The sequence below is a fragment of the Danio rerio genome, chromosome 13, assembly GCF_052040795.2.
Source record: "Danio rerio strain M-AB ecotype USA chromosome 13, GRCz13ab, whole genome shotgun sequence".
Lineage (NCBI taxonomy): Eukaryota > Metazoa > Chordata > Actinopteri > Cypriniformes > Danionidae > Danio > Danio rerio.
Genome location: NC_141033.1, coordinates 53,000,407 through 53,027,431, shown reverse-complemented (window position 1 = coordinate 53,027,431; position 27,025 = coordinate 53,000,407). Strand labels below are relative to the sequence as shown.

Sequence of the window (27,025 nt, the reverse complement as noted above, 5' to 3'; positions counted from 1 at the left end):
TAAAGAGCGACAAAAAAAACTACATTTCTTACTGTGGAAATTTAGTATACGTCACTAGTATGCTTAATATTAAATCATAAGTTCCTCTGTAACAATGTAAACTCATCAGATATTCTGTACACAATGATTCAGATATAAAACACAAACATGATCGCTCACATTTCAGCAGGGTTGATTCTGGAATTTATTTTCCAATCATATACCTCAGAAGGAAGTCAATTTGGAGGGTGGCATGGTGGTTTAATGGTTAGCACTAAGGCCTCACAGCAAGAAGGTTGCAGGTTCAAGTCCCGGCTGGGTCATTTGGCATTTCTGTGTGGAGTTTGCATGTTCTCCCCGTGTTGGCGTGGGTTTCCTCTGGGTGCTCCTGTTTCCCCTACAGTCCAAACACATGGGGGAATTGATGAACTAAATTGGCCGTAGTGTATGAGTGTGTGTGTGAATGAGTGTGTATGGATGTTACCCAGAACTGGGTTGCAGCTGGAAAGGCATCCGCTGTGTAAAACATATGCTTGAATAGTTGGTGGTTCATTCCCCTGTGGGGACCCCTGATAAATAAGGGACAAAGCCGAAGGAAAATGATTGAATGAATGTAGAGTGTATGTAGGCTGACTAATTTATTCAAATCCATCATGGCAGTGGGCGGAGCTGTTTCTATAGTAACATACTGATTATGCGTAGTGTATTTAAATCTGCTGTTACATCAATAAAAATCATCTCACGAACTGGTAAGCATCTTTAATTATTTTAAAATGCAGAAAATGGGCGACTCGGTGGCGCAGTGGATAGCGCTCTCGCCTCACAGCAAGAGGATCGCTGGTTCAGGTCGGGTCAGTTGGGGCATTTCTGTGTGGTGTTTGCATGTTCCTCCGTGTGCTCCGGTTTCCCCCACAAGTGCAAAGACATGCGCTATAGGGGAATTGGGTAAGCTAAATTGTCTGTTGTATATGTGTGTGAATGAGTGTGTATGGGTGTTTCCCAGTGATGGGTTGCAGTTGGAAACAAATGCTGGATAAGTTGGCGGTTCATTCCACTGTGGCGACCCCAGATTAAAGTCGAAAAGAAAATGAATGAATGAAAATGATTGGTAGTTTTGCTTCCAGAGCGCTGCTGTTGTATTACGTTGAGATTCCCTATAAATATACAGTAGGTAAAAGACATCGGTGGTATGTGCAAAATCATGGCCTCCTCATTAGAAAGCCTCTAGTACGGATTTAGCTCTTCTGGTGCTAAGTGAGACTCTTCTGCTTCAGTGTAGGCGGTGAAGCTGTTGTTTCGACAGCTCCAGTCATAACTGTCTGACGTAAAACTGTGAATGAAAGCACACGACAGTCAATTAAACTCTTCTGGTTAAATGAACTCTTCAGCGTATGCAGTAATCATTGAGGTCAGAAGTGCCTGAACTTCATGAGTGAAGTTTAAATCATTTTTTTTCCTGTGAAGTGTAGCCTTTTGATGTTTTTTATTTATTTATTTTTTTTGTGGTAGGAAATAATATTCACCTCTGATTTTTCTTTTTTTAGAGCTGTCAATAAATGTTGATCTGTGTGTGTGTACAGTCTATGCATTTATTCGAAAAAATGTTTATTCATGAGAAAATGTTTATCTATAATACAAATTATAGATCTACGCATATATAAATAGTGTTGATTTGTTTAGTATAGTATTGTATTATGTTTGTGTTATATGCACTCATTGGCCACTTTATTAGGTACACCTGTCCAACTGCTTGTTAAAGCAAATTTCTAATTAGCCAATCAGATGGCAGCAGATTGGGGAAGAAAGGGGATTTAAGTGACTTTGAACGTGGCATGGTTGTTGGTGCCTGAGTATTTCAGAAACTGCTGATCTACTGGGATTTTCACGCACAACCATCTCTAGGGTTTACAGAGAATGGTCCGACAAGGAGGAAATATCCAGTGAGCGGCAGTTCTGTGGGTTCAAATGCCTTGTTGATGTCAGAGCTCAGAGGAGAATGGTCTGACGTAACCAATCGTTATACAACCGAGGTCTGCAGAAGAGCATCTCTGAACACACAACACATTCATCCTTGAGGCGGATGGGCTACAGCAGCAGAAGAGCACACCGGGTGCCGCTCCTGTCAGCTAAGAACAGGAAACTGAGGCTACAATTCACACAGACTCACCAAAACTGAACAATAGAAGATTGGAGAAACGTTGCCTGCTCTGATGAGTCTCCATTTCTGCTGACACATTCGGATGCTCGGGGCAGAATTTGGTATCAGCAACATGAAAGCATGGCATGCCTTGTATCAGCGGTTCAGGCTGGTGGTGGTGGTGTAATGGTGTGGGGGAGATTTTCTTGGTACACTTTGGGCTCATAGTACCAATTGAGCATCGTGTCAACACCACAGCCTACCTGAGTATTGTTGCTGACCATGTCCATCCCTTTATGAGCACAGTGTCTCCATCTTCTACTTCCAGCAGGATAACGCACCATGTCATAAAGCTCAATCATCTCAGACTGGTTTCTTGAACATGACAGTGAGTTCACTGTACTCAAATGGCAGCTTTGGGATGTGGTGGAACAGAGATTGGCATCATGGATGTGCAGCCGACAAATCTGCAGCAACTGTGTGATGCTATCATGTCAATATGGAGCAAAATCTCTGAGGAATATTTCCAGTACCTTGTTCAGTCTATGCCACAAAGGATTAAGGCAGATTTGAAGGCAAAAGAAGGTCCAACCCTAGTAAGGTGTACCTAATAAAGTGGCCAATGAGTGTATGTATATATAATTTAATACGGCAAATAACTATTGAAAATAGTAAAAATACTAAACATTTAATTGATTTGACTGTGATTTATAGTATTTTTTTTGTAATATTAAAACAGTCAGACTTTACACTGGTCATTCAAAATAGTTTGTTAGCATGTTAGAGTTTAACCACATCATTGTTGCATCATGTATCTCCAAAAATTCTCAAATTTACATTACATAAACATTTAGTTATTTAGTAGATGCTTTTGTAACCACCATAGGACTACCATACTACTAATTTTTCATATTTTGCACTCTTTCTTATGGTTGTCATTGTTGAGCACTAATATCAATATTTTACTGTACAGATGAATCTTTCATAGTAACATCAGTAATGTGCATTTGTGAAGTAAATATGGTCAGATTTGATTTAATATTGGTGTTAACTGTAATTCTGACCTGGCTTGAATGTTCTGTGGTATGATGCTCCAGGCGAGGTCGTCGTCGCTGTCGTAACGCCGCGGGTTGTCAAAGAAATACGCTCTAGATGAGAACATGTGACCTGGGATCACTGACGCACTCTACAGACCAATGAGAAACAACAGTTATGAGGGTAACACTGTAAAGTAATGCTCCATTAGTTAATGTATTTACTAACATAAACAAGCTATTTATTACGGTATTTATATGACACAAAATATTTTTTTACTAATTGTATTGCTCTTTAAACATCTAAACATTTGCATATTTTTAAATAATATTGCTAAAATTACTAAAACCTGAATTTATATATATATATATATATATATATATATATATATATATATATATATATATATATATATATATATATATATATATATATATATATATATATATATATATATATTTACACACATTGACAAAAGTGAATCAATTGATTGTTTTGTAGACTATTTAGATGGACTAATTATAGATAATAAATCATTTCTGAAGAGCTCGTTATGAGCATAAGATTTTTATTAAATTTTTTTGGATACATTTTTTTAAATAAAGCAATACAAATAAAAAAAGCTAAATAAAACACTAGATAATTACACATAAAAATACATATATGCATGCAAGTACATATATACAATATACTGACCTCTACGTAAAATTATAAATAAATGAATAAAAAAACGATAAATATTTTTTAAAAATTGTATACATTTTTATATCATAATAAAGAAATTTTTTGGATTTATATATATATATATATATATATATATATATATATATATATATATATACATATATATATATATATATATATATATATATATATATATATATATATATATATATAATTATTAATATATATTATATTTTTATAATTAATATATTTTTTATTATTATATTATAATTACATTTTATATAATTGTTAATTATATATATATTTGTATTTGTATAAATAATATCATTATGTATTGTAATTTGTATTTATATAGCGCAGTTATCATCATACACTAGAACTGTAATCAGGCGATAAAAATTAGGCCCTAATGGGCCCGAGCCTGACAGAATTCAGCCCAAGCCAGACAGATACATTTTGATTGACGACTTTATATAGCCTGAACCCGTTTACAGCAAGACATTATTCAATATTGCACAGGCACACAGCCCTTTTTTTCAAGAATGAGTCGTTTATATGTGTTTTAATATAATTTACATAAATTGGAACAAAGAAATAAAATAAGTCCTCAGTAACATCGTAACATCTCAGCACTCTGAATAGGCCTGGGTACACCTAGCCTTTAAATTGGCCAACACATCAGTAAAATAAGTCTTTTTTACCTAATTAAATTAAAATAAATTATAAATGATGACGGGTATTTTGGCAATAACGGAATTAAGATAAAGGCTCTGCGAGATTTGTTTCGCCACTTCTCTTTACAATCTGGCATTAAGGAGACAGTAAAGCTGAATATTAAACGATTAATGTCAACATTAGCCTGTATACTCTGTCTACATTATGATTTAAGGGTTTAATTAATATTTATTTAGAATTTGAAACCCTTTACTCACCAAGATTAGGCTACTTGTTTTTGTGGAGGAACATTATTGAATCTACTGTAAATGGCTTCAGCGCAGTCCTGCGCTCAGGATGGTGCGTCCAGCAGCACTGAACACCCTTTCACTGCAGCTGCTACAGGCCGAGATGCATAGATCTGATCTGGCTAATTTGACAAGTTTTAAGTAGGAATTTTAGTTCATCTTTTACTGGCCAAGAACATCCATTTAATTTTTCATGACAGCGGTTTCAAGGTAGCGAGTGAACTCGTCATCTTCCCTGTCATCTTTCTGTCACACATTGCTCATACATTGCAGTGCACATACATTGCTGTTTAGCGCTCTACCGTTATACGCAGTGTATGAGTGACCGCCGTAATACATTGGCAACTAGAAAGACCGTTCTTGTTGGACTTGCATCTGGCCTGACCACAGTCAAAATTCGCTCTTTTTGACTTTCTCTGTCGTCATTTGTTTTACCTTTGCATGGATGGATTTTAATGTTGTAACAAACGAGTTGATTAGGCTACTTTCTCGCGCTAATCAAAATGCATCATGACTATTCATTTACTGTGCAAGCCAAGCCCGGACCGACCTGACCCCGTCTAAAATGATAGAAATTAAACCTGAAGTGGGTCCCGTCGGGTTCAGTCAAAGATCTTCAGCTCTACCATACTCCTAAAGCGCTTCACGATCATGAGGAGGGTCTCTCTACAACACCACCAGTGTGCACTGCAGCATCCTGACAATTTTGCCAGGACACCAGAATTACACCCCTATTCTTTACCAGAGGTGCCATGGGATTATTAATAACCGCAGAGAGTCAGGACCTCGGTTTAACATCTCATCCGAAAGACGGCGCTCACTGACAGTATAGAGTCCCGTTCACTATCCTGGGGCGCTAGGACACACACAGACCATGGATTGAGCACCCCCTGCTGGCCGTACTAATAAGTAATAAATAAATAAGTATTAATAATAATGATAATAATAATAATAATAAAGGAAAAATAGATGAGTAAATAAAAAAGATTAATTATGTGATGTACAGTTATTAAGATAAAATTATTTGCCTTCCTGTGAATTTATGATTTTTAAAATATTTCCAAGAGCTTTTTAACAGAAGACATAGCAGTTGTTTTTTATCTTTGCCGTGATGACAATACATTATATTTTGCTTGTTATTTTGCAAGACAGTATTTAGCTTAAAGCGCTAATAAAATCTGTATAAAAACTCATATACCCGATCCAGAGTTGGTTTACGAACTCTGAAAAAGTAAACCACCAGAGATGTGGGCAGCAGCTCCCAAACAAACAGGATCACCCCGAAAACCACATATCCAGCATCGCCCAGTGTCGACTTCAGATCTGCCTGTAGAGAAAAACCTCAGCTCTTACAAATATCACACATATGGCCAAATTCATGAAGACGCATCATTACCAAATATTAAATACTGTAATATTCAATTTGTTATCAGTGCAATGTAAATGTACATCGGTGAGATCTTTATAACAGTGCTGCAGATTAGAGAAGTGAGAAATAATTGATGACCAGCCATTTAATTATTAGAAAATAATGCACACTCGAGATGGTGATATCTGAAAATAAACAACCAGCCAATCAGAATTAAGCATTCAACAACCCTGTAGACGAATAAAAATGACATATCATCCATAACATTTTATTTACAGTATAGTTTTATGATTAAAACACTGTCGATTCAATGCATAATGTCATTTAATGGTTGATGGTTGATGAACAATTATATATTTTTCTAAATATTTAAGGTGTTGAGTGCTGTGTTCACACCAGACGTGGCAAGCACCGATAAATTGCGCTATTTGAGTGTATATAGATGAGTTTAATCGCTTTAATAGTGTGTCATATTCACTTCACAATAGACGCGGATTCGAGTCATGAGCAGTACTTCTGTCTGCCCGGTGGCTCTAGCTTCGTTGCTTAATGGCTAACATGTATTTTATTGAGAGAATAGCTGTGCTTTATGTGCTTAAGGAAGACTGAAAAACAGTGTAGATTCTTTTGGAGCCGTGTCTGAGACCACTAGATCCTTTTAGAGGTACACCCAGCTCTGTGAGCTCAGAAACTATTTCTGGATGATGAAAGCTTTCGGCTGTGCTTCCAACTGAGCCGAGCCCAGTTTGATGAACTGTTGTCGATGTCGGCAGAAGGATTTTCCACTTGGGACACCAACAACGGGCACTGCGGCATAACCACGCCCCCACACGAGAAAGCTCCTGATTGGTTAAAATCTGAAGTTAAATTTTTCCAACTTGATCGATTTGTCGCACAAAACGCTCAACTCATGCTGCTTCATTTGCGCAAATCTCATCATTCGTGCTGCCTCATTCTCGCATAACACGCCGCAGGATGTCTATTCGCACCTTTGCATTGACTTCCCTCACGCGTGATGATTATTCCGCGTCTGGTGTGAACGCAGCATTAGAGGTTTAGGAAATTCATTTCACCACCGAAGAATGGAGAAAGTAAATGTTCTGGAAATATACCAACCTCAAAAACCTAATGATCATATTTGATATGTAGGATTTTTCTAAATAATAATAATTAATGATAATAATAATATTTATTATTATTATTATTATTATTATTATTATATTCAAATAACCTAAGTTGCTTTAACATTGGTATTACAATTTCAAGATTGGACATAAGTTATTTTTACATTTACTCTAAAAATCTGTAAAGATAAAAGAGGTGGACGTTTTTACAAATATGGAAGACATTTTACATGATAGAAAAAACCCTGTAAAATATTAATCAGATGACCCATTTCCATTGTAAGCACATTATTGTGGTCTGTTTTATTTTTTCAGCTAAATATTAATATACATTGAAAATGGAAGACTTTGAGTTTTTGGCACATACTTGGTCTGATACATTGTACCAGTCGTAGTCAAAGGAGTTGATGCTCTTGATTTTCGTCAGTGCCAACACCACCAGGTTATAACAGGCACGGGACGAGTACAGCAGGACCACCGTCACCCCAATCAATGTCACCTGACACACAGAAGTGCCCTGCACACAACAGCATATAGTCCAGTCACAATAAATAAAATAGACAGAGTTTAAAAGGAACTTAAGGGAAATAACCTAATTTAACAGCTTCTTTAGAGGTAAACAGTTGAGGTTTACCATGTTTGAATCAGTTCAGCTGATCTCCAGATCGGGCAGGAGCACTTTCAGCTTAGCTTAGCATAAATCATTGAATCTGAGACCATCTTGCTAAATAAAAAGAGTTTTGATCATTTTTCTATTTAGAGCTTGACTCTTCTGTAGTTACGTTCTGTACCAAAAAGTGCCGTTATGATACAGGGCTTTCCAACTTTGATACGATACCTTACAAATATTGTTATTAGATACCGGTTTGGATACCATGAGGACAAAATTCTGCAACATTAAAGGTACACAAATTTTTGTTGACAGTCTAGTGGTGATTGTGCTGCTTTTTTCAGGATTAATAATTGTGATATCCCGATTGCAAAAGAGTAATACTGTAGACTGTAACACTGTAAGAAGATACCTCTGTAGACGGAGGGCATTTCATGCCTTTCAGCCTTGTAATCTTAAAATGTGAGCAAAATCAGCTGTTTTGTCATCACTTTAGACATTACGCAAGAGAATCATTCAAACACTAGCTCTAAAGTGACGTTGGTGAATTAGTAATGGCTTCTGCTGTTCTGACGTCAGCTGCAGATGTGAATGAATGGCGGAAGAAAGTAGATCCTAATGCAAAAGGGTTTTTAGACTCTGTGTTTTTTTATATACTCGATTGTGCCATTGAACTGTTGTATAAACGCAAAATCACACTTGTAGCAGTGCGATATGGCTGTATATCAGCACTGGTGGGACGGTAATGCACGTCAACGCACGCCTCCCACCAGTGCTGATATACAGCCATATCGCACTGCTACATAGTGATTAGCAATATATTATATTTAAATTTTTTACGAATACTAAAAAACATTCTTGTGCCTAAAAAAATCATGTGCTTCATTCTGTAATAAGAAAACACAATGGTGAACAAAACAAAGCCTGATCTGTAAAATAATACTAAAATAACACCAGCCTGCTGACATTGATAGTTTTCTCATTCAGACATTCTCGTGTTCAAAAAAACAAACACAGTGATCTGTGCTCCTCTGTATATCGTTTAGCATGTTGATGTTGGCTTTATCCTTGCTGCACTGAATATTAAAACATATCTGTTATTTAACAGTTTCCATATTTATTTACGGTGGTGAACTGCATTATGGGATGTTGATCTCTGCTCTGTTGACTTCTGATGTTAAAAATTCAACTCTATAGTTTAACAAAGTGAAGTTTATTGACCTTTAGTTTGATATAATATAATGTATAATACCTGGAGAAATAAGTCTGTAAAATAGCAGAAAATGTGCTGCAGTTTATTACAAGGTGTTTGTGGCGAAATGTGCAACACCAACCCTGACAATATAGCACTGCAGACCAGGGAGTGGGACTCCTTTTCAGCCCTGGAGTTTCAAGCCTTGGACCGGCCCATCTCAGTTCACGACTGACTATTAAAATAAGGTCATTTCCAATTCAGTTTCTAATGACACTGTCACGTCATTTTTCAAGAAAACAGCTGCTTTAGAACTTCAAATTTCCAACAACCCTAACAGTATTATATGTCTTAACAATAAAAAAAAAATAAATAAATAAAATTTTTTAGATGAGGTTGGAACACGGGTCGGCCGTGGCATATTTTAACGTGCTGACCACTGGACCACAGTGGCGCTGTTAATCTAACGTGGCTGGAATGAAAAACAAATATGGCACTATGACCTGCAAGACTTTTATTGATGGCTTAATCTTTTTCTTTCCTTTTTAGATTTCTGATCAAGTTATGTCAGATTTATTAATGTAGTGAATCATCAGATTTTCATTGAGCAGGTGTATTATTAATCAATATTAATTATTCGAATTCTTACATTCATTAAGGTGCCGCTGTTTAGAGTCGAATGATGATAGTTACATCATTAATAATTTGCGAACTGCATTTTGTTTACGGGGCTGCGAGAAAAAAAAAAAAAGAGCGGAGCTGCGGCAAAATAATGAATAAAAAGAGTGAGGCTATGGTCAAATAAATAAATAAATGCAAAAAAGTGCAACTGCTGAGAGTGCAAGCAGCTAGGGGCCCTCGTGGCCAAAAAACGGACCGGCCCACCGGGAATTCTCCCGGTTCCCCCGATTAGCCAATCCGGGCCTGCTGCAGACTATTACACATGTCAATAAAAGTCACTTTTTTACACTTTTCAATGTTAAAAGTTGTTTGGAGGAAAGATCAAGATGCCATAAAGCAATTCAAAAGTAGAAATAAACCAATCATAGAATCACAAAATACATGAAACTTCTAATTCATGGATATATTTAACTGTGTCTGTGCAGTTTTGGTAAGTGTGTGTGTTTCTGCTACCTTGGCCTCCAGGTAGATGTTGGCCAGAGACATCTTGGCGATCCTGTAGAGGCAGAGTGAGAGCGAGACGGCGCAGAGGACGAACAGAGAGTCATTGACGGTCACTCGCACCAGAACCACAGTCTCAGTATTGGCTCTGTTTATCTTCACCAGCAGAGCACAGGTCAGATTGACCAGCAGGAACAGCAGACTGATGGACAGGAACAGCAGGTACAGCGGCAGCCTGACACAAAACAACACTGGTATAACACACTCATTCTGCAAATCACTATATGCATGAAAAGTGTTTACATCTTTGTGAATCTGAAACTGTCTACTCAGGGTACATTTTATTGTACGTCTTAGATGACAAATCCACTAGAGGGCGCTGTCTACATCTTTGCAAATCTGAAACTCACTACTTAGGGTACATTTTATTGTACATCTCAGATGACAAATCTACTAGAGGGCACTGTTTACATAGTTGCGAATCTAAAACACACTACTTAGGGTACATTTTATTTTATGTCTCAGATGACAAATCTACTAGAGGGCGCTGTTTACATAGTTGCGAATCTAAAACACACTACTTAGGGTACATTTTATTTTATGTCTCAGATGACAAATCTACTAGAGGGCGCTGTTTACATAGTTGCGAATCTGAAAATCACTACGTACGGTAGATTTTATTTTACATCTCATATGACAAATCCAGTAGAGGGCGCTGTTTACATCTTTGCGAATCTGAAACTCGCTACTTAGGGTACCGTTTTGTTGGACATCTCAGATGACAAATAAACTAGAGGACGTTGTTTACATCTTTGCGAATTTGAAACTCGCTACTTAGGGTACATTTTATTGTCTCAGATGACAAATCCACTAGTGGGTGCTGTTTACATAGTTGCGAATCTGAAATTCACTACTTATGGTACATTTTACTTTACATCTCTGATGACAAATCCACTAGAGGTCGCTGTTTACATTTTTGAAAATCTGAAACTCGCTACTTAGGGTGCCGTTTTGTTGTACGTCTCAGATGATGAATCCACTAGGGGGCACTGCTTACATCTTTGCGAATCTGAAATTCACTACTTAGGGTATGTTTTATTGTATATCCCAGATGACAAATCCACTAGAGGATGCTGTTTACATCTTTGCGAATCTAAACCTCACTACTTGGGGTACATTTTATTGTACGTCTCAGATGACAAATCCACTACAGGGTGCTGTTTACATCTTTGCGAATCTGAAACTTACTACTTAGGGTACATTTTATTGTACGTCTCAGATGACAAATCCACTAAAGGGTGCTGTTTACATCTTTGCGAATCTGAAACTTACTACTTAGGGCATATTTTATTGTACGCCTCGGATGACAAATCCACCAGAGGGCGCTGTCTACATCGTTGAAAATCTAAAACTCACTACTTAGGGTACGATTTGTTGTATGTCTCAGATGACAAATCCTCTAGAGGGTGCTGTTTACATCTTTGCGAATCTGAAACTCACTACTTAGGTTACATTTAATGTACGTCTCAGATGACAAATCCACTAGAGGGCGCTGTCTGCATCAATTTTAGATCATAAGTTTTCATACTGACAAACCTTTACATTTCATATGAAGATTTGAATTTAAATAAAAATGGGGCATTGTTCCACATTAAAAAATGAATAAATAGTAATAATAATAATAAAATAAATAAGCAACAAATAAAAAAACAAATACATTTTCATAAAGCACTCTTAATCAGGACCTCAGGGTCACTTAATTTACAAACACACAATAGCCACATAAAACAAATCCATAAATCAATACCAACAAACAAACGTGTGAATGAGGTGGGAAACATTTCAAAAGAATTAAGTGCGTAAATAAATCAGAAATTAATTGGGGTTGAATATTTGGACAGATAGAAGATACGAATCATATTATGTAATGAAAATGTTTAGAAAATAAAATAAAACTATATAATTACAAATCCAAACAACATTTTTAGACACTGGAGTTTAAGATGATGATTTCCATATTCATATTGACCTGTATTTCTGAAGTTCTGGTGAATATTTGGACTTGGCCTTGAAAATGACCTGTTTCAAAAGAAAAAAGTGTGTTAGCAGAGATCATATATATTATATTATCATATAATATTACATAATACGTGTTCAAACTCATGACTTCTTTAACCAGGACTGACACATTTAGATAAAGAGGAACACAGTAAAGCATCATCACGCATTTTAATCACAACATAAACTAGACCGTAAAGCAGTTCTTCTCAGGTTTACTGTCCATCATAAACAGGTCTTACATAACATCTAATTCAGGCCTAAAGTGTCTCAAAAAACAGAGAAAATAAGCACTCGCCAACCTGATCCGACAGCAGCGTTAAAGAAAGATTAATTAACACAATGTGAAGTTGTATTATGCTTTTAAGTATTTCCCAAGTGCTGTTTAATGGAGGGACGATTGTTTCGACATATTTTAAACATAGTAGTTTTAATAATTATCTTATTAATTATTTTTTAACAGCAATGCAGTGACCCTTCTGAGGTTTAAGTTATACACCTTTTCTAGTTTTGAATGTGTTTTGTGACTAAGATGTGTTTTTCTTTTTTGGCTCTTTTTGTCCGAGCCAATGTTTCTTCTTTCTTGTTCTGTGCGTGTATATATACAGTTAAAGTCAGAATTATTAGCCCCCCTTGATTTTTTCCCCAATTTCTGTTTAACGAAGAGCACATTTCTAATCATAATAGTTTTAATAATTTATTTCTAATAACTGATTTATTTTCTCTTTGCCATGATGACAGTAAATAATATTACACTATATATTGTTCAAGACACTTCTATACAGCTTAAAGTGACATTTAAAGGCTTCACTAGGGTAATTAGGTTAACTAGGCAGGTTAGGGTAATTAGGCAAGTTATTGTACAACGATGGATTGTTCAGTAGACTATTGAAAAAAATATAGTTTAAAGTATTAAATAAAACAAATAATATTGTTCTTAAAATGATGTTTAAAAAAATTACCAACTGCTTTTATTCTAGCCAAAATAAAACAAATAATTCTGTTTATATACATACTGTTGAAGTCAGAATTATTAGCCCACCCTATGAATATATATATATATATATATATATATATATATATATATATATATATATATATATATATATATATATATATATATATATATATATATATATATATATATATATTCCAAATGCTGTTTAACAGAGCAAGGAAATGTTCACAGTATGTCTGATAATATTTTTTTTTCTGGAGAAAGTCTTATTTGTTTTATTTTGGCTAGATTAAAAGCAGTTAAAAAAACTTTTTAAGGACAATTATTAGCCCCTTTAAGCTATATATTTTTTGATAATCTACAGAACAAGCATTATACAATACCTTGCCTAATTACCCTAATCTGCCTAGTTACCCTAATTAACCTAGAGAAGCCTTTAAATGTCACTTTAAGCTGTATAGAAGTGTCTTAAAGAATATCTAGTCTAATATTATTTACAGTCATCATGGAAAAGATAAAATAAATCAGTTATTAGAAATGAGTTATTAAAACTATTATGATTTAAAAATTTGTTGAAAAAAATCTCTGTTAAACAGAAATTGGGGAAAAAATAAACAGGATGGATAATAATTCAGGGGGGCTAATAATTCAGACTTCAACTGTATATGTATATATTTTTTTTCTTTTTCTGATTTAACTAATAAATAACTAATTATATATATTTTAACTAATTTTATATAATTGCATAATGATGTATTTATGTATTAAATAATTACAGATTTTTTATAAGTGAATGAGCACACATTGCTTTTTTTTTAAACACAGCCAAGCCTTAAAAATACAGTGGACCACCCCTTTAAGACCATTTTATGCCACTTATATGATGCCAGAATGATGACATAATATCATCACAAACACATCATATTTTATTCCTAAGAACATTTCATATGATTATAGTCATTTGAGCACTTTGATTATTAGCCATTGGCATTAGAACGTGAAAATGTATGCACAAAACAAATAAATATTAATAATGTTTACAAAGAAGTGCAAGGTAAGAAGAACTCGGACAAGTCTACTCTATTCAGTACAAAACACTGCAGAAGTTCATTTAAAATCACATATATACATCGCCATTCTTAATCTTTTTTATTTATTTATTTATTTATTTATTTATTTTTTAATATTTATTTTGTCATTCTTAATCTGAATGTTCTGTGTTAAATGACTTGTAAATTATCCACAGTTTTTTTTATAGACGTGTTGTTGAAGCTTCAGAGCGCAGTCAATGATTTCACTTCTCTTTTTTTTGCTCACACTTTACGCCCACACCAATGATTCATTTGCATATATGCGACTAAAGCTCAATTAAACAGGAAGGATAGATTTATTCTACACCTCAAGGTTTTTGCAGATCTTTGGAACAATGTGCATTGAGCTCGTTGATCAGTCATAGGAACAATGTGCATTTAATTATTGCTTATATACAGTGGACCTAAAATTGAATGTGGTTGAGATGATGAGCAGCGGTGTGAGTGTGAATAATTAATATCAGACTGCTCTTATATCACTCTTTGTCTTACTTTTTATGATTTACACCTAAATAATCCTTGATGGGGAAGATTTATCTATATTAAATTATTAGTAATATATATTACATTAACAGTAGTAGATAATATTCATGAAAGATGACAGCTCTCTCTGCTGATATGACATTTTATTAGGATTTTATCTAGCAGGAATTGTTTGGAGAGATTCTTTATATGAGTTTAATATAATATTCTATAATATATTTATATTTATCTTTATTTTTATATATATATATATATATATATATATATATATATATATATATATATATATATATATATATATATATATATATATATATTAAGATAAATTATTAATTACTAAATTAAATTACTAAGCCGACAAGAAAATGAATGAATGAATATATGTATATGTATGTATATGTATATGTATATATATATATATATATATATATATATATATATATATATATATATATATATATATATATATATATTCATTCATTCATTTTCTTGTCGGCTTAGTCCCTTTATTAATCTGGGGTCGCCACAGCGGAATGAACCGCCAACTTATCCAGCAAGTTTTTACGCAGCGGATGCCCTTCCAGCCGCAACCCATCTCTGGGAAAATATATATATATATATATATATATATATATATATATATATATATGAGATGCCCTTCCAGCCACAACCTAACACTGGGAAACACCCATACACTTTTGCATTCACACACAAACACTAAGGCCAGTTTAGCTCACCCAATTCCCCTATAGCGCATGTGTTTGGACTATGGGGGAAACCGGAGCACCCGGAGGAAACCTACGCCAAACCAGAAGAACATGCAAACTCCACACAGAAATGCCAACTGACCCAGCCGAGGCTTGAACCAGTGACCTTCTTGCTGTGCGGCTATCATGCTATCCACTGTGACGCCCCATAATAGAAATTACTTTGAAAAATAATAATTAGTATAATATTATAATAAATTGCTAGAATATAATAATTACAAAATCATGAAAATGATGGAATAATTTTTTTACTCATTCTGTTCTTAGGCACTATACAAATAACTTAAATCAAATAACAGAATTATTATTTTTTTTAATAGGAAGTAGAAAAAATCTATGAATGAATGTAATATTATATAAAAAATAACTAAATCATTAACTAATTTTTTTTTTTTTTACATGATCAAAAATATTATCTTTAAGTTAAAAGCTGAAAAGAATTATTAATTATAGGACCAGTACCAGTTAGAAAACACCCATTGTAAGTGACTCAGAATAGAATAAAATAAAATCTAAAATAAATACAATTTTATATAAAAAAAATCATTCATTCATTCATTTTCTTTTCAGATTAGTCCCTTTATTAATCTGAGGTCGCCACAGCGGGATGAACCATCAACTCATCCAGCACGTTTTACGTGGCGGATGACCTTTCAGCTGCAACCCATCACTGGAAATCTTCCATACACACTCAATCACAATCCCAATTTAGCCTACCCAATTCATGACTACCCATGCCAACACAGGGAGAACATGCAAACTCCACACAGAAATGCCGACTGATCCAGTCAAGGCATGAACAAGTCACCTTCTTACAGTGAGGTGATTGTGCTACCCACTGCGCCACCACATCGCCATAAAAAAAATCTAAGATAAAATAAAATAGGCGACGCAGTGGCGCAGTAGGTAGTGCTGTCGCCATACAGCAAGAAAGTCGCCGGTTCAAGCCTTGGCTGAGTCAGTTGGCGTTTCTGTGTGGAGTTTGCATGTTCTTCCTGGGTGCGCCGGAGTCCAAAGACATGCAACAGGTGAATTGGGTAGGCTAAATTGTCCGTAGTGTATGAGTGTGAATGAGTGTGTTGATGTTTCCCAGAGATGGATTGCGGCTGGAAGGGCATCGACTGCGTAAAAACGTGCTTGATAAGTTGGCGGTTCATTCTGCTGTGGCAACCCGTTAATAAAGGGACTAAGCCGAAAAGAAAATGAATTAATAAAATAAAATATAAAATTAAATAAAAATATAATATTAAATGAAATAAAAAATAAAATGAAATGAAATATAAAATGAAATTAAATATAAAATTAAATTAAATATAAAATAGCATGAAATAAGAAAACACCAGTCGTAATTGTTTCGGAATTACTAAATCGCCAACTAAATTAAAATAAAAACACGCTCAGTGTAAGTGACTCAGAAAAAATAAAATAAAATAATTTTAATTTTAAATTTAAATATAAATGTAAAATATCTAAAATCAAATCTAAATATAAAAAAATAAAATATAAAATAGCATGAAATAAGAAAACACCTGTCGTAACTGATTCAGAATTACTAACTAAATAAAAAAACACACTCGTTGTAAGTGACTCAGAATAAAATAAACTAAAAACAAAAATATAAAATGATATATAAAAACACCTGTCGTAATTTTACTGATTCTGAATTACTGAAACACAAACACACTCGTAAGTGACTGAGAATAAAATGATATAAAAATGTATTTAATTTTAAACTTAAATATAAATGTAAAATATCTAAAATAAAATAAAATATATAAAAATAAAATAACATGAAATAAGAAAACACTTGTCGTAAGTGATTCAGAATTTCTGAATCACTAACTAAATTAAAATAAAAACACACTCCTAAGTAACTGAGAATAAAATAAAATAAATGTAATTTTAAGATTAAATATAAAATAAAATAAAATATAAAATTAACAGAAATAAAAAAATATAAAATGAAATAAGAAAACACCTGTTTTAAGTGATTCAGAAGTACTGAATCACTAACTAAATTTAAATAAAAACACACTCCTAAGTGACTGAGAATAAAATAAAACTTAAATTAATTCAATTTTAAAATTAAATATATATTGAAAATATTTAAAATAAAATGTAAAAAAAATAAAAAAATAAAATAAAATAAGAAAACACCTGTCGTAAGTGATTTGAATTGTAATAAAATAAAACGTTAAATATAAAATAAAGTAAAAAAAATCAAATAAAGTACAATATAAAATAAACAATGACATAAAATAAAAATCTAATTGACTGTCTAAATAATAAACATCAGTAATTAATCATAATTCTCCAACTACTATCCTAAAACATTACATAAACTCATAAATCAAGTACTATCCCAGTCATCTGTTTTACCATCAGAATATTCTGCCATTTCCAAAAGAACATCAACTCACCTGTGCGAAGTACAGATTCATGAGGCTGAGTGTGAAGAACTGCAGACACACAGGGAAACAGTAGAGCAGCCAGAAGCAGAAAGGTCCGAGTGTGTTCGCAGTCACACAATTTTTGAAATAAAATGAGAAAAGCAGCGCCCGCAGAGCCGCCCAGAGCAGACACAGAAACAGAAACACCGTCTGATAGCTGAAACGTTTGTGCCGGTAACGCAAAACCAACCACAACTGCACATAAACAAACACAAAAAGCAGACAGTAGAAGATGGTATAGGCCACCGTCAGGCCCAGCATCACATACGGCGGCACAGCAGGACTCAGAGTTGGCAGAGAGTCTTTCTGCATTATTATTCTTATAATCGTGGACGAGGGTTTTTAGAGGAAGGAAAAGAGAGCAGTTCCTCCGCCGGCTGCATGAAGACTCATTGTGCTGTGAAAAGCGGATGGAGGAGGGATTTACTGACGCACTGCTGAGCTACTGTACCTTTAACCCTGTGTTTCTGCTTCCCACTGCTCACACACACACTCTCTCTCCCACGGGATTATTATTACACTGATGGCTCTTTATTTTCTCAGGACTGTGGCTGTGGGTTGATTTAGAGGATTTGTGTTGTTTTGTTTTTATGAACTGATTCTCTGGATGTTTTTATACACTTGTTAAAAAATCATTAATGAAAAATCATAAGAAAAAAATATATAAAATAAACACTCAAATTATAAAATAGATATTAAAAATTTAAAATAGAAGAAGTAAAATAATAATAATAAATAAATAAATAATAATGTAATAATAAAAGCAATCATTAAAATGACAGGATTATTATCACACTGCTTGCTCTTTATTTTCTCAGGACTCACTGGATGTTTTAATCACTGCTAAAATCATAATAAAAATAAATAGATATGAAATAAATAAATAAAAATTTAAGAAATAAAATAATAATAAATAAATAAAAATAATATTATAATAAAAACAATCATTAAAATGACGGGATTATGATTACGCTGCTTGCTCTTTATTTTCTCAGTACTCACTGGATGTTTGTAATCACAGATAAAAATTATAATAAAAACAAATAGATATGAAATAAGTAGATATAAAATAAATAAATAAATAGCAGAAGAAATAAAATGATAATAATAATAATAATAAATAAAAATAAAATAATAATTCTAAAAGCAATCATAAAAATAACGGGATTATTATCTCACTGCTTGCTCTTTATTTTTTCAGTACTTACTAGCTGTTTTTAATCACAGATAAAAATCTGAATATAAATATATACATATGAAATAAATAGATATAAAATAAAAAATAAATAGAAAAAATTAAATAATAATAATAAATAAATAAAAATAATATAATAATAAAAGCAAATTATAAAAATTACGGGATTATTATCACAGTGCTTGCTCATTATTTTCTCAGTGCTTACTGGATGTTTTTAATCACAGATAAAAATCAGAATAAAAATATATACATATGGAAAAAAATAGATACAAAATAAAAAAATAGAAAATAATAATAATAATAAATAAATAAAAATAATATAATAATAAAAGCAATCATAAAAATAACAGGATTATTATCACACTGCTTGATCTTAATTTTCTCAGGACTCACTGGAAGTTAAAAATCGCTGCTAAAAATCATAATAAAAATAAATAAATATGAAAAAAATAAAAAATGGAAGAAATAAAATAATAATAGTTAAAAAATAAAAATAGTAATATAACAATAATAAAAGCAATCATAAATGACAGGATTATTATTACACTGATCGCTCATTATTTTCTCAGGACTGTAGCTGTGGGTTGATTTAGAGGATTTGTGTTGTTTTGTTTTTATGAACTGACTCTCTGGATGTTTTTATACACTTGTTAAAAATCAGTAATGAAAAATCATAAGAAAAAAAGATATAAAATAAATACTAAAACTATAAAGTAGATATTAAAAAAATTAAAATAGAAGAAGTAAAATAATAATGATAAATAAATAAAAATAATAATATAATAATAAAAGCAATCATTAAAATGACGGGATTATTATCACACTGCTTGCTCTTTATTTTCTCAGTACTCACTGGATGTTTTTAATCACAGATAAAAATAATAATAAAATTTACCAAATATAAAAAATAAATAGATATAAAATAAATTAAATAATAATAATAATAAATAAAAAAAATAATATAATAATAAAAGCAATCATAAAAATGACGGGATTATTATCACACTGCTTGCGTGTTATTTGCTCATCGGGGTGATTTTTCAAGATTTTTTTCATGTTTTGTTGTTATGAAATGACTAGCTGGATGTTTTAATACACAGTCAAAAATCATTAATAAAATCACAACATAATAGCGATAAATAAAATAATACAAATAAATAGAATAATAGTGATATAAAAACAAAAAATATATAATTATAATAAACATAAGGGGTATGGGTGTTTCCCAGTGATGGGTTGCGACTGGAAGGGCATCCGCTGTGTAAAACATATGCTGGATAAGTTGGCGGTTCATTCCGCTGTGGTGACCCCAGATTAATAAAGGGACTAAGCTGTAAAGAAAATGAATGAATGAATGAATGAATGAATGACTGAATGAATGAATGACTTGCAGCATGTTTATATACAAAGTTTAAGGGTCAGGAAACACCAACACACATGTTTTGAGCTGTTGACAGTCGTATATGTGTCCCATGCTGCTAAAAACACTATTAGGACACCTATATTTCACTAAAAACTGTAAATTGGTTGTTTTTGCGTTATTTCGAGCAAATTCGTACTTCCGGTTTGAAACAAACTTTTTAAGCTGCGTCACGGCCATGAGATCTTAGCATGTGTTCCAGCGTGCAGACTGGACGTCTGTACCCGGGAGTGCCTTATTACGTCTCCGAGTGTGCTGCATTAATGCATGAGTAAGACTTGGTTCAAACCAATCAGCGCGCTCTATTCATTAATATTCATTAATGTTACAGTGTAGACGGCAGAGAGACGCCCAGTTGTGTTGGCAAAACAAGCGTGAAGTGTTGCTTTAGTAATTTGCTGAAGTGAAGGTTTTGTTTTCATTTTCTCTCTATGAGAGCGCAGCTGGACTCATGTGTGGATTACAGTGTACGCGACGCTCGACAACAATACGTGTCTAAGGAACATTGCTTACCCGAGAGCTTTTCTCATCTGGAAATGGTGAGATCCGGATTCGCTTGTAGTCTTCTCTTCATAAAGACGCGGCTCTAGTTGCTGGTGATTGTCCTGTCTCTACAGATTTGGTAAGTGAGCGACCAGTGCTCTTTGTTTATTCAGATGGCAAAGTTAGTTCGTATCGAACTAACTATTACACCGAGTGTAAACACACTAGCACCACAATCAAACTTACTGTTGTGTAGGATTTTCACTGCATTTTGTGACCGGAATAACACACGCGGCTTTCTGACGCTGCCTGCCGAGTGCATCTAAGTTACAGAGAAATGCAGAGGGCTTTTTTCTCTCATTCACCGTGCGGTAACAAACATTGCATGAAAAATACACGCTTAGAGCAGCTCCTCGAATCAAATATCTTGTTTGTCATAAGGGGCATGAATAAAATTCCTGAATGAAACAGCCAAACTGCAGTTAAAGTCCACCATTTAATAGTTCAAATAACCATTCAAATAATTTGATTACTGATGTCCATGTAAACACTTTCTCCCCTGTGTGTGTGTGTGTGTGTGTGTGTGTGTGTGTGTGTGTGTGTGTGTGTGTGTGTGTGTGTGTGTGTGTGTGTGTGTGTGTGTGTGTGTGTGTGTGTGTGTGTGTGTTTTGACTGAAAATCAGCGCGTGCCCAGATCGACACTCCCATTTTTATGCAAATTTTTACAGACCATCCCTATTTTGCTCCTACAACACTCCCCCCTAAACAGAGCTGGACACGCCCACTTTCCTGACTTTTTCCAAAATAGAGGTGTGAAAACACCCTGCTGAAACAAGGGGGTTTCATAACCCTTTAAGAATCGTTAATAAAAATCACAAAATAATAATAAATAAAATAAATAAATAGATATACAAAAAATAAATTTAAAAAATAATAGTAAAAAAATTTTAGAATAATAATTATAATAATAATAAGTTACAGACATTTATGACTTTAAAAATATATTAAATATATAGTTGAAGACAAAGTTATTATTCGTTTTTAGATATTTTTCCAAGTAATGTTTATAGCTTTAAAATGTGTTTTGTTTAGTTTCATTTGGTTTTGTAAAAGTTTTTTCTCCACTATTAAATTGTTAATGATGCAATATATATATTTATTTAAAATGATGTCTTTTTGTTTCATATTTTTGCTTTAAACTAGTCATTTTTAATAATTTGATTTAATAGTTAATGCTTTTTAAAAACAGCACTGTATAAGCAATGTACTCTCAGAAAAGCCTGTGAAACTACACTTTGTTTTTATTCAATTTCACTGGTGTAAATCTATAGTGCAATATAAATTTAGTTCAATTTATCTTTATTTTCTAGCGCTTTTACGATGTGGAAAGCGATGTGGAAAGCAGCTTCACATAAGTTCTAGTAAACTGAAACAGTGTCAGTCCAGTTTTCAGAGTTTAGTTCAGTTCAGTGTGGTTTAATTTTTCACTGCTGAAAGTCCAAACACTGAAGAGCAAATCCATCGATGCGCAGCTCCACAAGTCCCAAACCAAGCAAGCCAGTGGCGACAGTAGAGGAACAAACCAATTGAGCAAAGTGAAGAAAAGAAACCTTAAGCGAAACCAGGCTCAGTTGGGCACGACCATTTCTCCTCAGGCCAAACTTCTTGTGCAAAGCTGCAGTCGAGGCACCGCAGGCCGGAGAGGGCTGGATGTCCATCTTGGAGAAGCTGCAGGTGGGAAAGATCCACAATACTTGTGTTTTACTTAAATAAATAACTTTAAGATGTACAGTACTTCTTTCTTATGAATTTGCCAGAATAACAAATTTATATCCGAGTAATTCATAATCAGACTGTTGCTTGTGAAGTTTTGAGCTAGACTTGTGTTACTCAATCCAGTTTTACTGCAACCCCAGCCAGATTTCATCTACAAGGTTTATACAGTAGCTGTAAAGCGTTTAACTTGTGACCGTCTGAGTTTACCACGCTCCTCCAGCCATGAGAATATCTGTGAATTATGGCTGATGTATCGTGGGTTCACCTTCAGCAGTGTATGTCAGTGACAAACAGAGCCTGACCCAGTCAAAAGTCAGAAGTCAGAACATCTTGAGGAAGGGCGGCAAGGAACTGTCGTGCTCATATGCAGAAATGATCATAATATTGATATGAAAATATTAAGAGAATCGTGATAATATAACATTTCACATTTTTCAAATTGTTTATTTATAATGGTCATGTTAAAACACACATGTAGTATATATTTTCCTGGTCTAATTCAATCTAATTCAGTCACAAACACTATCGAATGAGCAGGGCCAGACGGAATCTGCGGACGTTTTTTGCTATTTCTGAGGAGAATTTTGGTAAAAATCTGCGGATTTTTAAATTATTTTGAGAGTATCATAACTAAAACCTTAATATATGAAATTAAAAGTAATACCTTTTTAACTTTTATTTCATGTTTAAAATGCAAATCCAATTAGATTCACTTTATTTGGTAAACAATGCAAGTCTCTCATATAATATTTCAACTAAAAGACAGAAAATATATCTGTACAAACTGCATTGTACATAAATCTGATGAACATTTCCATATTAGTCAATAATATTACTGTAATTAATAAAAAAAACTAAATAAAAACAGATTTACACACATTTACTCAAGTAAATAAACAGAATTAATGATGGGCTGAAAATCTGCAGAAATCTGTGTAGGTCTACGAATGAGTGAAATATCTCTGCAGTTATACAGAATTACTGCTGTTGATTTTTTTTTCTCGTCAAATTGAGAATTTTTTTTCTGAAATATATTTATTGCACTTTCTGTCCTTATCAGCTGGGCATGTATACACATATACATTGAAATTAAATTACAAAAAATAAAATAAAAATAAATAAAAGATAAATAGATAATAAAAATAATTAAATATTTAATAATTAATTACATTTATATATATATTCTATGCATGTTCTCCCTGCGTTCGCGTGGGTTTCCTCCGGGTGCTCCGGTTTCCCCCACAGTCCAAAGACATGCGGTACAGGTGAATTGGGTAGACTAAAATGTCTGTAGTGTATGAGTGTGTTTGTGAATGTTTCCCAGAGATGGGTTGCGGTTGGAAGGGCATCCACTGCGTAAAACATGCGCTGGATAAGTTGGTGGTTCATTCCGCTGTGGCGACCCTGGATTAATAAAGGGACTAAGCTGAAAAGAAAATGGATGAATGAATATATACAACAAATTAAATAATTAATTACATTTATTTTGATAATTTATTCATATTATTTTGGCTTAGTCCCTTATTTATCGGAGGTCGCCACAGCGGATTGAACCACCAATTATTCCGGCATATGTTTTACACAGTGGATGCCCTTTAAGCTGCAACCAAGCACTGGGAAACTCCCACATTCTCACACACACACGCATACATTTTGACCAATTCAGTTAATCAATTCCCCTATAGTGCATGTGTTTGGGCTGTGAAACCGGAGCATCCGGAGGAAACCCATACCAACAAGGGGAGAACATGCAAACTCCACACAGAAATTCCAACTGACTGAATCAATTGAAACATGGAAAAATAATGATAAAATAATTGTTAAAAATTATTATTTACAAACACAATATATATAATATTCATATATGGTTCCCAAAGATAGTCAAGGTCTTTCCGCTTCCTATTGATGATATAAGTCTCTCCAGTCCAATACAATTCAATATCTCTTTTTTACACAATTCAATTAATGGAGCCTCCATGTGTTTCCAGCATAATGCTACTTATTTGTTTGTTGTTTGCATAATTAAAATTGAAATGACAGAAGGAGAAAGTGCTGAACTACTGAAACGTATTTAATTATTTTTATAAAAGGCTGTTTTGGTGCTGCAGCTTAAAGTCGCCTCTCGTATGGAGAATGAAGCCTCATGCATTGCTCAGGTGTGAGTTTCTCACAGACTTCAACAGAGTGTCAAAATCTTGCTGTTTCTGTGGCTCTCGACTGTCAAATCTGAGCTTAATTCTGTATTCTGTATAATCTCTAATGGATTCGGGTCAGGTGATTAGCTGGGCCATTCTACAGCTTGATTTTCTTTCTCTGAAAGCACCTGAGAGTCTCCTTGGCTGTGTTTTGGATCATTCTCTAGCTGAAATGTCCACCCTGGTTTCATCTTCATCCTCCTGCTAATGTAGATGTTGGACTGGAGCAGCTGATATTGATTTACACCGAGGAGGGGCAGAGGCTTGCTGAAGAACTACTGAGAGATTTCAGCTGCTGTCTGGGCTTTCACTGCATTTCTACTCCCTTTCTTCATGTGTTCAATATATTTTCCCAGTGTCATTTCATTTTATTACACAGAACTTCATTTCTAAACTAATTAGATTTGTTTTGCATATAGTTTCTTTGCATATATGGATTTATTTGGTTGTTACCAACATCCGGGGAAAATTTCAAGTCAACGACACCTTTAGAAATATGTTTTCTGAGAAAAATGGTGACGTGCTCAATACTTATTTTCCTCGCTGTATGTATGTATGTATGTATGCGAGTGTCTGGCAAATAAGCTCAAAGGAAGATAACTAAATTTTACATGCTATAATAAAGAAAACTACAAAACAAAAACTTTTAAGTATTCATGATTATTTTTTTACAAATATAATCTCATCTCAAAGAAATTTCTTTTATAAATTAACTAAGAATTTAATTCATTCATGTTGAATTTCGGTGTGAAATATTGCGTATTATATTATAGGCATTCAAATGACTGACAGTTTGATTAGATTTATTTATTTTCGAACAGAAATATCATACATAAAATATCATTAACAAACAATACATGTCAACATGGTCGAAAATGGAGCGGGATGAAGCACAAGCTTATTATTTTCCCACCCCATTACCACATCCATCATTCGTCTATTACTTAAACGTATTTCTTCTTTTGCTTATCTCTTCTTTTTACATGAGACATATTTTATCCTTTCGCCATCCTTGACATTATGGGCCCTATCATACACCCGGTGCAGTGTGGCGCAAGGCGCGGCGCAGTAGTCTTTTGGTAGTTTCAGCTTGGCGCAAGAGTCGTTTTGAGGCGTTGCGCTACGCTGTTTAAATAGCAAATGCATTAGTGCTCATTTGTGCGCCCATAGTCGTTCTGGTCTAAAAAGGGAGGCGTTCTGATGTGCACTGCTGGCGCGTTGCTATTTTGAGAAACTATAATAGATTTTTCATTAGACCAAAACAAACCCGGTCTAAACTCCGGCGCAGAGTTGCGCCTCGCTTACACACTGCTTAATACACACAAGAGAGCAATAGGCAAATATCTTTACATATGAAAAAAAGTAAATATTAAGGATATATATAGGATATAATAAAAATAGATATAGAATATAAATATAAAGGATTAAAATATTACAAAACATATTATTTTCTAGCCTACATAAATATGAAAAATCACTGCTTTTATGTCTTCTTCATCTCGGGAGGCTTTTTCAACAATTTGCTTCTGTATAATGTTATTATTATTAGCAGTATTATTTATTATATCCATATTTGTATTTGTTTTATTAAAAACAAGCTTAGATTTGTCCACCTGTCAGGTTTTAGACCATATGGGGCACAGCATGTGTTTTAGGATATAACTCAGGTTTTTGAGCACACTTCGGTATTATTGTTCATTTAATCGTTTGCTGGAAATTAGAACTGAATTTAGAAATAGTTTTAAAAAGAATATTTGCACTTAACAAACGAAATTAATTATTTATAGACTAATTAATGTCTGTGCATAAAGGTTTCCCTATCCAAGAGCGAAAGTGAAAGTAGATCCATTATCTCTCATTGTCACGCAGTAGATGCTCTGTTTAACTGTTTTCTGTGAACTGTTTGCTTGTGAAATGCTCATTTTTTCCACT

At 33.7% G+C, this 27,025-nt stretch overlaps 1 protein-coding gene and 1 long non-coding RNA gene across 2 annotated transcripts in view; one reads left to right on the top strand and one right to left on the bottom strand.

The window, feature by feature from the left end:
• Nucleotides 1–10,436, top strand: part of LOC147841226 (uncharacterized) — a 28,068-nt gene extending 17,632 nt beyond the window's left edge. Inside the window, exon 3 of the long non-coding RNA XR_015506484.1 lies at nucleotides 10,239–10,436. This is a non-coding gene — a long non-coding RNA (uncharacterized LOC147841226). The remainder of the gene's footprint in view (nucleotides 1–10,238) is intronic.
• Nucleotides 1,013–18,557, bottom strand: gpr137ba (G protein-coupled receptor 137Ba). The gene is given in 7 exon segments (NM_001424033.2): nucleotides 1,013–1,309; nucleotides 3,181–3,302; nucleotides 5,996–6,124; nucleotides 7,658–7,807; nucleotides 10,227–10,449; nucleotides 12,244–12,293; nucleotides 17,992–18,557. Coding segments are annotated over 7 exon segments (1,122 nt in total). The 5' UTR covers nucleotides 18,334–18,557; the 3' UTR covers nucleotides 1,013–1,203.
• Between the last annotated feature and the right edge of the window lie 8,468 nt (nucleotides 18,558–27,025).